The 12,710-nt window shown below is 43.0% G+C and overlaps 1 protein-coding gene across 2 annotated transcripts in view; it reads left to right on the top strand.

Annotated features, from left to right (window-relative positions):
* PPM1H (protein phosphatase, Mg2+/Mn2+ dependent 1H) overlaps positions 1-8,146 on the top strand; it is a 221,094-nt gene extending 212,948 nt beyond the window's left edge. Inside the window, exons 10-11 of one of the 2 annotated variants that reach the window (XR_012666478.1) lie at positions 2,694-5,913; positions 6,163-8,146. Coding sequence is in view for 1 of the 2 variants with exons in the window: in XM_048835931.2 (XP_048691888.1) it covers positions 2,694-2,841 (148 nt within the window). In the remaining variant the exon portion in view is untranslated. Of the gene's footprint in view, positions 1-2,693 lie in introns of both variants that reach the window. The other variant, XM_048835931.2, reaches the window with a different exon arrangement.
* The last annotated feature ends 4,564 nt before the right edge of the window (positions 8,147-12,710 follow it).

Consider the following 12,710-nt stretch of genomic DNA (forward strand, 5'->3'; position numbering starts at 1 on the left):
ATCTCCTCTGGTGCCCTGCTGAACAGCAGGGCTCTAATTCAATTCTGTATTGGAGGAGGAATATGTTCCCTTTCTACTGTCTTTACCTACTCTGTTTTCTTAGCTTCAACATCCTCGTTTTCTTGTGTATTTCATATTCTCTGTGTGAGAATCTCTGGTTTATTGAAGGCTTTTGTAATCTTGTCATTTCAAAACACCATTTTAAACAGGAAAGCCCTTCAGCTTTTATACAGGAGCTTAAAAGCAATACTGACTCCTTTGTGTTCTTGAATTGTGGGAAGCCCTTGTAAATTAGGAACAGGTGAAAGACAAAGTTTCCCTTTCACTGGCTTGCTGCCGTTTTCTTCTCCTAAATTCTGGCAAAAATTGAGAAATCCTTGAAAATATGCTCTTAGCTACAACTCTCGTTGAATGTTTTTATTCACTGCATGTCTGATACAAGCTCTGGGTGTGCCATGTGCAATTTAGTTGTTCTTTAGCCTCGCATAGGATGTTGCTATATGGAAGCTGAGGCATATGAATGGCTATTTCTTTAGAAAATGAAATTTCATTTTGTATTAGGGCAATGGGGTCAGTGCTTCTTATCTCCTCTCCCTGTTCTTCAGGGTCTTTGCTATTGAACAGACCTTGGCAACTGCAGCATGTGTGTGTGTCTGAGAAAGAGTTTGTGACGATTTCATTGCCTCTTGACTTGTGTAAAATGACCCCTAGGCCCTTTTCTTATCACAGAGAGGAAATCTCTTGTTAAAACTAGTGAGGCCTAGAAAATCTTACCAGTTTCTCACTGCATCACCAAAGCACACAGTTCTCTGCTTTTAATCCGTTATTTGCATTTGACATTGACCCTTCCTTTACATTCCAATTTTCAATCCCCGTTTACTGTGCAGTGAAGTTCATATTGTATTGTAAAAAATCCCTTCCAACTGCTGAGTCGTCGTGTAGTGTGTCTTAAGATTTCCTGGATGGCTGAGACACCAAAAAGTGTAAAAATGAAAAACAGTAATAATGACCACAATCATACTGTTTCTTGAGTATTCATTCTTCACCAGTTACATACAATCTTTTCTGATTCAAGCTTTGTGCCATTAAATAATGCATTCTCAGCTTATTCTAACCTCAAATCCTGGAGCAACCATCTCTTGTGTAATGAGCGCCCTGCCATTTATGATCATTTGAGGTGTCTGCTCTTTTTCCTTAGAAGAGTTCTGGTGTAGGTCACTTCCCCAAAAGGTTTCCCTGGAGTGCTGCCCTTAGAACTGGTTTGGGGCCTGGTCCCTTGTACTTTGGGTTGTTCTAGGAAGGGATCCCTCACAGTTGGTGGGGCAACCTACCTGACATCTATGGGGTTTGCCGTGATGCCAGAGTCTTTGGTTCCTATTGCCTGTATATTTTGGCCAGTGTTTGGCGCTGATTTTATTATACAGCCCTTGGATACCTTCCCACCCCCAAAACACGCACACTCATCCTGCTCCTCCTTTCCAGGCAGAAGCAGCCAGGCATTGGGGAAACGGGGATGACAGCTAATGTAACTAGGGTTATGTGGGATATTCTTCATGGTAAATATTGCATTGGGAACAGAGGTACAGTTGAGCAAGGACTCATGCTGTAAAAATAACACTACTAAGTAGCTGATCTTTCAGACTGAGGGCTAAGTATCTGAGAAGTTGTAACTGAGCTGCTTTCTCTTGAAAATGGAAGTGTCCTGCACTGTTGCTCCTGTGCCATTGTGATCAGTTATGTCATAATCCTCAGGAAGGTAGAATCAGTCCTGTCGAAATCACAAGTTAGCCATTCAGGGATTTGTTGTTGTGATCATTCCTCTAAGTGTCCTGCAAATATGTTTTAGTGTAATGCAAAACTGCAGGCCTTCGTGGCTGAGCATATCATCATTGAACTGACAGCATTTCAGTTACGTGCAGTGTTGTTGTAGCCATGTCGGTCCCAGGATATTACAGAGGCAAGGAAGGTGAGGTAATATCTTTTATTGGACCAACTTCTGTTGAAGAGAGAGAGACGAGCTACACAGAGCTCTTCCTGCTTTGGGATCTGAAGAAGAGCTCTGTGTGGCTCAAAAGCTTGTCTCTCTCTCCAACAAAGTTGGTCCAATAAAAGATATTACCTCACCCACAGTGTCTCTCTAACATTTCAGTTATACATATTGGCCCTGACTGAGTTCTGCTAAAGAATCATGCAGAACAAGAGCTGGGCAGGGTGCAAAGTTGGCTATGTGCCACCTTTGTGCTTCTGGGTATGCTACTATTTAACATTCTTTAAAAAGGTGTTTGACACTTACAGTCAAGGTTTTCAAAAGGGGTTTAGTGATTTTTTGGGGTGCTCCATATAAGATCCGTCACAGAGGCCTAATTTTCCGAGGGATGTTCAGCACTTTCTGCAAATCGGGCAACCTTAAGGTGTCTCGACTTGGGCACCCAAAATCACTAGTCACTTGTGAAATACTTGACCTAATGCCTTAAAATTTGTAAAAAGCTTAGAGATCCTCGGGTGCTAAATAATTTTTACTAGTAGTCAACACTTGTTTTTTGATTGCTGATGAATGGCATCTGACAGCTTGTCTTTGTATCTCACAAATGTAAATCTCATCAACTGTGAAAACACATTCTTCATAATACTACCAGCTGTGATCTCTGCATGCTCAATTTCTGCAATGTAACCGTGTTCCTCCTCCTCCACAGATACACGTTAGCAGCTCAGGACCTGGTGATGCGAGCCAGGGGAGTGCTGAAGGACAGGGGCTGGAGAATATCCAACGATAGACTGGGCTCAGGAGATGACATTTCTGTCTATGTCATTCCTTTAATACATGGAAACAACTTGTCATGAAAGTAGCACCGACAATGATAATGGGAGGGTGGTCTTTTTAGGAAGAGCCTTTGAAAAGACATGATGTTCAGATCTGACAAGGACAGTTCTGATTGATGTAATTTAATCTAAACTCATGCTGGAAGGTGATATTTCTGCCCAAAAGGTAGGGCTCTGCACATATACTGTACACGATTAAAGGTATCTCTTAAGGTTACAGCTTCCCTATATTAATGGGTTTTGGTGCTTAACAGGAATAGAACTTAAATGCTGCTAATATATTATGGATTGGTGGTCCCTGTATTGTCCCTCCAGGTGAGGACCCCATTGTGACCTGAAACAGGACTTAATCTTTTTCAGTTTACCATGTGGCGTGGAACAGCCATTTTCAGTTGTGAAAGTAGAAATGGGGATTGAAAGCCAGTGACTGATGATTGAAGTCATGGCTTTGGGATGGATCATTTAAAAAAAAAAAAAAAAAAAAAAGTTAAAACTTGATCTGACACCTGATGTAATTACACTTGCGAGTAACTGTCATTCTTTTTCCATGAAGAACTTCCAAAAATTGTACATATATGATTGAATTCTCATTTTTCCCACTTGAACCCCCTTCAGAACACTCTAGAGACTTTACAGCTCCTTATTTCACATGCTTTGGTGGCAAAACCAAGACTGTCCTTGTGACTTGATCTAACTCACCACAGCCAAGCCATCTGCAAAAATTGCCTCGGCGAGTAGGGCGCATTGTGTTGATACAAGAATAAATCTTGCAACAGGAATTGTTTGTCAAGATTTCCTTTGCTGTGTAACCATGATGCACCAGATCTTACTTGATGCAGAGTTCCTCTGGAAGCCAAGGTTTCTTTGGGTAGGGCTACCCTGCAGCTCAGGTAGACTGACTCAAGCCCCTAGTGCGCTAAAAATAGCAGGATAGACATCTCGGCTTAGGCTGGAGCTTGGGCTTTCAAGTCTAAGAGGTTCATGGGCTTGAGAGGCTGAGCTCCAGCCCGAGCCACAACGTCCCTATTGCTATTTTTAGCCCTCTAGCTCAAGTCCATCTGCCCAGGCTGGGAGGCTTGCTCCCACCTGGAGAGTAGACATACCTTTTGGGACCTGGGATTTTAATTTTTTGGCTGGTTCTGTCTGCTTTATCATGCACCCTATTGAAAAGATCACTGGACGTACAGCTTAGCGATCAATGTTTCAGTAAATGTATTTTGTCTTCTCAGTTTGGGTTTAATTGGGTGTCTATGGTAAATGTTATTGTTCTAGTTATTAACCCGGAAACACAGATAGCAACCTTACTGAAAATCCCTTCACTTCGGTCTCCCTTATTATTCACCATAAAAGCCCTCTGCCCTGCCCCCATCACCAGGGTCCCATGCTCAGAAGGTGGCAACTCACTCATAACTCTGCACCTTTTGGTACCAGGGTAGAGGATTAACGTGTTAGTGGAAATCCTTGGCTTGCTTGGTCTCCTCTACCAGTTGTACTCGATCGATATTAAGAAAAATCTCTCTAAATAAGATACCAGTAGAAGCAACAGTGCAACAGGAAACCATTCAGGCAAAATGCAGTGTAGACATAGCCTGTGTAGAGTAGTGATTGGAGGTGTGATTTGCAGCTCATGTAGGCATACCCGCACTAGCCTTAATCTGGCTAAAAACAGCAGTGAGCTTCAGCATGGGCTAGCAATGCCAGGGTGTACCCAGAGGTCCCAGGGAACTTGGACAGCCTGTGCTGACACCCACACGGCTGCATCTTCACTGTTATTGGGACCTGGGCTAGCTAGCTGAAAGCTTGCGTGGTTATGGCTCCACAAACTGCGAAGCACAGCTCGGATTGCAGCGCAGACATAACTGTGGTTCCTGTCCTATAAACAGAGAACTCTCTTCAGTGCCACAGATTTCAATCCTTTTTTCAGAAGCTGCTAACATACAGAGGGGTCCTCATGTCTCGTGGGTCCCCTAACCGTGTACTGCTGGAGCTGCTGATCCCAGGTTGTAAATCAAATTGGCTAGCTAGGAGATACACAGTTGACATAATCCTAGCAGTATGGGAGAGAAAACTAGAAACCTCACAAATGGTAAGTTTGTCCCAAAGGAGGAAGTGCCAGTTTTAACAAGCAGATGCCATGTCCTTTGTATTCCCTGAGGTGGTCACATTTCCTTCTGAATAGGACAGGCCTGGAGCCTTCCAACTGAGTAATTTATTACGTGCTACGTACCGTGTGTTTTCAGTGAAGTTCAACAGGTGTTTAGTTCAATCCATGGCACTACAAGTCCTGCTATGCCACCTTGATGTGCAAGTACAACAATCCCAGTGTACAAGACTTAAAAGCCCCTCCCTGTAAATAGTAAGCAGGAGTTCCACGCTGAAATGAGGCAGTGCTGAGTGGATAATTTGGCTCAAACATGCCCCAAGTGTATGATTGTAGCCTGCAAACTGTTCCATGGATTCAACAGTGCCTGGATGTGACAGCACTGCAGAAAACACAGCTGTTTCATAATCCAGAACCTGCATAAATCGGCAGCCTATCTACTTACCTTTTTGGCCCTTACCTCTTTTTCTTTGTGCAAACGGAAGAGATGCAGATTTGAAATCTGACTGAGTCTAGAACATTTTCCACATAATCTCTCATATGTTTTATAGTTCAAGCAAGAGCCTTTTCCTCATTCACCTATTTCTTCTTTCTTTGTTTGGCCTAGTAAACTTATCCATGTACTTTTTCATGGGTTTTATAGCTATGTGTAGCATTTGTAGTCCTCAGTGAGTCAGTTCACTTAAATCAGGAGGGAAACTAACTAGCGGTACTAACAGAAGGGAGCACTGGTACATCTCAAGATAATGCCCGTGGTACCCGCTGTGAGCCTGATTGATACAAATCCAATGCCAGTGTGTAATCCTTGATTTTAGTTAGAAACATGGTGTCCACAGCTGCCATCATTCAGAAGACAGGAAGAAGAAAGATCTTTTAATTGAAACTCATTCATCTGCAGTGCAATATGTGACTCCGCATTACAGCAAGAGTTAGAATATTACTTTCCTTAAACTGCAATGGAAAATATACCTTCCCATTTAACATTTTTAAAAGTAACCCTAAAAGTGTTTGGCACCAACAGTAAGGTGCATCAATCAAAAGTAGCAAAATGACTCTTAGCAAAATCTTCCCAGCATTGCTATTGCTTTGTGAACTGAGCTCAGTAGGTTTTCTTGTTTTTTCATTCAGACTTCCACCACAAATCACCTCATCCCTTTGCAGCTAGCATGTCTAGATCATGGTATGTTGGCTTCCAGAGCACTTCCTGGAAAGGCCAAAATCACATCACTCAGAACACTGAGAAAGAAAACAGAGACTCTCAAATTCTGTGCAAACTGAATTGCAGTCAACTCCTTGTTTTAATGAGCTCTGAGGATGTTCTAGTTTAATAAAAAGCTTCCCAGTCAAACATAAGTTTACTGTAATTGTGCTGGTGTTTTTTGTTTTGCTTTTCATTCAAAACCTCTAAGAAATGCACATGCTTTCCTCACTAGAAATGTCTGCCCAATATTACTCCCTCTGATATCCTGGCTTTTACCTACACCTCAGAAGAATATTTGGGGGTGGGGGGAGAATTACAGAAAAGATATTCAAGTACATCTTGTTTTATCAGAGGCTCTTGCTTCCCTTTGTAGATTTCAACATATTATGGGTCACAGCAGCAAACATTTCTGAAGGCAAGGAGAAAGCTTTGAAAATTTTCTTCCCACCTATGACCACTGTTGCATGCATGCCATTTTCCAGCAAGAACATTTTGTGCCTTAAAGGCACTACTTCAGTAATAATGCACGTTCCATTAGGACAGCAAATCTCAGTCCCCACTCTTCCAATACACACATGCACCCATAGTGGATCAGCCCACAGACAAGCTCTCATTTTGGTAGGATATTTGACATGCAGGAATTGGACTGCCTAGGAATGATCAGCTATGATGATAATCCTGCTGTGCCGATCAATAATCCTGCTTCACAATGCTATACTATCCCCCTCCAATCAATCAGTACTATTTACAAAATCAGGAAGTCATCAAATCATAGACTAATAGAAATTATATATGGAAAATGACTAATAAACCATCTAGTCTATCTCTTCTGCAGATGTTGAATAACTCCCTAAAGCTGTTTTTCCAAGTGCTTTCTCCAGTCTTATTTTAAACATCCCAAGCAAAGCGACTTCCTCTATTCTCCTTTGAATACTATTCCGTACGCTAATACAGCTGCTTCTCAAACTTTCTCCTGCCTATGCGGCCAAAAATTTTTCTTGCTTAATTTAATGGAAAGCCCAGATATTTCATTTCTATCACGTTTCTTTAAGTAACCAATGGAGTTACGTTCGCTGAGTGAATACATAATCATACCACCTAAGAAAGCTCATTGTCAATAGCCCCTGCACCAGAAAAAAGAGAAATTTCCTAATAAAACAAATTTAAAAGCAACAAGGCTGACTGTGTAAAGCAAAAGTGGTTTTTAGGCCACGGGACTGACATGAAATTATTTACATGATCAAATGTGACTAAAGAGGTCTCTGAATTACTGTAGTAGCTATGCCCTGTCTCCATGCTGATTTGAAGCACAATACTTACAATGTCTGGACAGGTCTTGGCTTTGAACTGTACTTGTACATAGACGTGGTTTTAAAGGACACTACACAACCCAGCCAACTCTCTCACATTTGTTCTTGCCTTTTTTTGCATACATGACATCTTGGCTTGTATCTAACGTGAATTCCAGACTGTGGTATTGCTATTTCTTTCCATGGCATTCTAGATGTGTAAATAACATTTTTTTTCTGTCTGGCTCTTAGATGTAGGTATCTTAATGTGGCTATCATATAGACAGTGACCAAACAAGACTGGAACTGTGCTGCTGTTTTCTACCTGTGGTGTACTTGAAGGAGGCTCCCTTGTCAACCTCCACCTTTTTGTTCTTCCATGGGTACTTTATTTTAGTACTTTTTTTTTGTTTTTTTAAATTCGGTAGCTGCCCCATTCCTCCTTCTGTCATTGGCCGAGTGAGCATATTTTGAGGAATGTTTGATTGTCTAAGCTTTGTATAGCCCGAGCAAAGAAGAATCTGTTGGATGAAGATGTTTTGGACCAATGTACTTTTGCTTTGTGACTGTGAAATGTTACCTTTTTTGTAACCAGAAAACAAAAGTTGTTTAGTAAAGGGATATATTTTGTGGGGGGTTTTGAAACTTTTAAGTGCAATGAAAAAAAGGAGGATGGTTAAGAAATGTATGCGCAAAAGTTTTAAAATAAAAAATTAAATTATATATATAAAAACACTTTATTTTGATTGTCATGGAGATTACTGTCCCAAATTCCTTTACTGTGAAGTTGATAATTGGCTAGTAATGACTATTTTTAACATGCTGCGTCTTACGAGAGATGGGATGATTCACTGCCAAATAGTCTCACATCTCAATGGAATTTAGGGAGCTCGTGTGAAGCAATGGCATGATCACTGGCTTCTATGAGAGACAATCTGATCTCTCAGCCTCAGTGGATCTCTAAGCTGTAGTCAGTGGCCCACAGCCTAACACAGTGGATGATCCTGCAAAGTGCTCAATCATCAACTCAATTTATGGTAAAAGTGAATATGAAAATTAGACGTGAAGTGACTTTTGAAAAGTGTGACATATTTCTCCGGGGGGACAACCTGGAACTGGGTACCGCTGAGCCCTCTCTCACCAGCCTGGGTTCCCTCACTCACTGTGATGCTGTGACAAGCTGCAATTCTCTCCAGGACTTGTATCTACACAGCCATACACAAACAGCGACACACCCAGCTGCAGTTGCATGAATGCTTTCACTAGCCACTTATGAACCAAGAGAGGTTTCAGCCAGTTTCCTTCCAATTCCCCAGCCTAGGAACCCGCAACTATACTGTCTTGTCCTGGTCAAAAGCCTGACCAGTGTAAGTTTATTACCCAGTTCGCCCCTTCCTCAGTGTGGAGAGGACAATGCACCAGCCTCTGTTCTTGAGCAGATGTCCCTTTTGCTCTTTAAACACCACGCTGTTTTAGGTGAAAAATATAAAAGATTTATTAACTACGAAAGATATAGATTTTAAGTGATTACAGTAATCAGTGTACAGATCAAAGTTAGTTACCTAGAAAATGAAACAAAATCACAATCTAATTTCCATAAACTAGACAGGATTTGAATTAAGCAGTCTCTGACCCTGATGGTACAAGCTGTTCTCAGATCGTTCATACACAGGCTGGGATGCCTTCTTTCCCACCGGGGACCACCATCCCCCATTCAAAGTCTTTTCTTGCAGATGTGTTTCTAGGTGTTGTGTTGTAGGGGGAGTGAGGCCCAGTGATGATACCACTTTTATAGCTTCTTCCATGTGGAGGGAACTTCATTGTTCCAAGCAAAGTCCCCAGCACAGTTTGTGGAAAAGTTGGAGGCACAAGATGGAGTCCAGTATCATATGTCCTTGCATGCTTTGATGAGTCATAACAGCCATTACTGACATTCTGGCTGAAAGAAAAGGAGTACTTGTGGCACCTTAGAGACTAACAAATTTATTCCGATGAAGCGAGCTGTAGCTCACGAAAGCTTATGCTCAAATAGATTTGTTGGTCTCTAAGGTGCCACAAGTACTCCTTTTCTTTTTGTGAATAGAGACTAACACGGCTGCTACTCTGATTCTGGCTGAAGTGTCCACAGGAAAGCCCATCAGGCAAGGATAAGCTTCTTCTATGGCCTATTGTTTTTCTTAATGGGCCATTACTTTGAATGGTTCATCCACAATGTGCTGTCTAGACTGGATGTAAACTGCATTATGGGTGTCACTCAAGGAGCAAACACATTTGAAATATTGGTATATAGTCAATATTCATAACTTTAGATACAATGACAGCACATACAATCCAACAGGATATTAATGTTTAACAGATGCAGACTTTTCGAATGATACCTTACAAGGCATACTGTGCACAAATTATATCACCATGGTAAATATGGGGGTGCCAGGGTACTGCTTTGGGGAACAGAATGTCACAAAATTCACATATTTTCAGGAATGGTCACTTCCTTAGGACTCATGGGCTTAAATTCTCAAGCTACATAACGCTGATGATTCCACCAAACTAAACAAATGTATGCTTGAGTCAGAAGTGAAGAAGCATCTGTAAGGCACACTAGACACATGTAGTACCTGCCTCTTTGAATCATAGCAGACCAGAGCCCAGGGCAATATTTCTGCAGGAGACCACTTATCACAGAACTCCAGCACTTAGTTAAAAAGCTTCAGAAACGTTTCCCAGCAATCAAACCACACAATGTTTACATGTGTGAAGAAAATACCCCCAGAAAGCTTATTACATTAATGCTTTTTTTTTCATTTCCCTACTCCTCCTCCAGTATATTAGTTACACTAAAATGTAACTCAGGGTTTCCTTATCCATACAATGTAGGGTTTTATGTAGTTTAATGATATTGGATTGTTTATTTTACTCTTTAACTGTAATACTTTAATGCGTACAATCCCTGTTCAGCCTGGGGTGATTTCTAAAGCACAAATGAGTGTTATGTGCCAAGCTACTGGTTGCATTTTTCAAAATCTTCTCCTTACACCACAGCCCTTCAGGCTAATATTTCCTTAAAACACACACACTTGTTCTGTAGTGTCACAATTAATTAGTTTCTTAAAAAAAAAAAATTAAGCCAGTGACCCTAATGGTCACTTACCATACTAGGAAGCGCACAGCTGTGTGGTTTTTGATTACTTTTACCCTGGCTCTTCCTCAGTATATACCCCATTGTTTACGGCTGAGTCATGCCTAATGGGGGCAAGGGTTGTATCTCCTTTCTTTGTTCTGGAATGTGCAAAAACAAGTGTCTAGAGCAGGGATGGCCAAATGTATTGACCCCCAAGCCACATACAACAATCTTCAGAAGTTCAAGAGTCAGGGTGCATGTGCTGGGGCTCGGGGCTTCAGCCTTGCGGGGAGGTTGGGGGGGGGGGGGTCGTCTTGGGGCTTCAGCCCCATGGGAGGTGCCTGCTAGGGCTTGAGGCTGATGCCTTGCTCCTGCTGAAGCCCTGAGCCGTGGCAGGAGTGCTCTGCAGGGCTGAAGCCCCAAGACCCCATTCCCACTGGTCTGAAGCCAGAGGCAATGTGTGTGGGCTAGGTGCTGGAGCCGACAAGCTGGCCGCTACAGCTGTGGGGCAATACAGTGGCGAACAACTGGGAGCTGGAGGAAGAGCCACTGCTATCTCCCTGCGGTGCCTAAACAGCCGCCCCTCCCTGCAGATCCCAGCTGTTTACCGCTGCCTCACCATGCGGAGCTAACAGCTGGGAGCTGCAGGAAGGGGCTGCTGAAGGTAATGGGTGGGGCATGCCGGGGGTGGGGGTGAGGGCGGGACTCAAGCTGTTGGGGTAGCTGAACCTTAAAATTGTGCCCCCGCACTCTCAGCACGTACCAATCATCTTCAGCAGAGGCCCCTAGCCGCACCCTGCTGCTGCAGGGTAGAAGCCCTGAACCCCCGCCCCTCTGTCTGGTAGGCAGAGAATGGGGGGGGGCGGGGCCCGCAAGCCGTACTTTAACTATAAAAGCACCACGTGCAGCTCGCAAACTGCAGTTTGGCCACCTCTGGTCTATAGTATGCAATGGCAAGGAACTAAAGAATATCAAAGCCTTTTTTAAACCTACAATCAGTGCCCTTCCAAGTACAATATTCTTAAATGACTAGCCCTAGAGTGGTTCGAGTGCTCTCCCCTCAGATACAGTCTAAACCAGGGGTTCGCAGGACAAATTTTTTGGTGGCCTCAAACTCTTGCTGGTGGCCGCTCTCACATGTCTTCCTAAAATACTTAATTTGCTTTAGGAAAAACAAATAAATACGCATATACAGCTATTTAAATCATTGTAATTTATTTATTGCTAGCTAGTGAGTCTGTTGTGAAAAGTGATATTAACAAGCATACAAGTAGGCTTTTCACAGCAGACTTACTCAGCCCTGTCAAGCATGGGGACAAATTAAGCCCTGGATCGGGGGGGGTGGGGGGGTTCAGGGGAGGCAGTGGGGGCTAGGGGCAATGGGGGTGGGGAGCTGCAGCCCAGAGCCTGCTGCCCCACTCTCCCGCCACCCCAGGGCTCCTGAAGCCCAAAGCCTGAACCCCACTACCCCTGGGAAGGTGGGGAACTCACCAGCTCCCTGGTCCTCCAAATTGTGTCCCAGGTGCCTCCACAGAGGGAGCAGGGCCAAACCACTGCTGGCGGCCCCAGCAACTAACACCAAGGCAGTGCCTTCAGGAGCAACAGGGAGGGGCCTTTACTTTACTCGACCCTGGCCTATAACAGCCTAGAAGGCTGTGGCTGCAAAAAAAGCTCCCGGTGGCTGTATGTGGCCATGGTGACCACATTTGAGAAGCACTGGCCTAAACTATGCATTAGAGTGGCTAGTGTAATGTACTTGCTTTTTTCATTCCTTAGGAATTAGGCAGCATTCGCAATTCAGACCCAAAGTAATAATTTCTCTTTATACATCCTATATATAGTGAACTAATGTTTGGCACTATAATTTATGCTTGCTACTTTTACAGGATGTCAGGAATTAACTAAACATCATAGAGGAATGATGCAAGTTGTAGCATTTTACTGTGTTTTGCCTAATTACTGAAAAGCTGTTAATGGCCTGAAAAATGATATCTACTTAAACACATTCCTGTGCTAGCTGCTCAACGTTTCTAGTGTACGAGCCTAGGTTGCAACGTTTACTGATTCCCGGTCTACTGTAGAACTGTGGCAGGAAGAGTGTATAAGCTAAAGTTATTGCACATCCTGCTTTTATGGGGAATGACAAAGAAGGATTTTTTTAAAGTGTTCTACTTTGCA

Source organism: Caretta caretta, chromosome 1 (assembly GCF_965140235.1).
Source record: "Caretta caretta isolate rCarCar2 chromosome 1, rCarCar1.hap1, whole genome shotgun sequence".
Classification (NCBI taxonomy): domain Eukaryota; kingdom Metazoa; phylum Chordata; order Testudines; family Cheloniidae; genus Caretta; species Caretta caretta.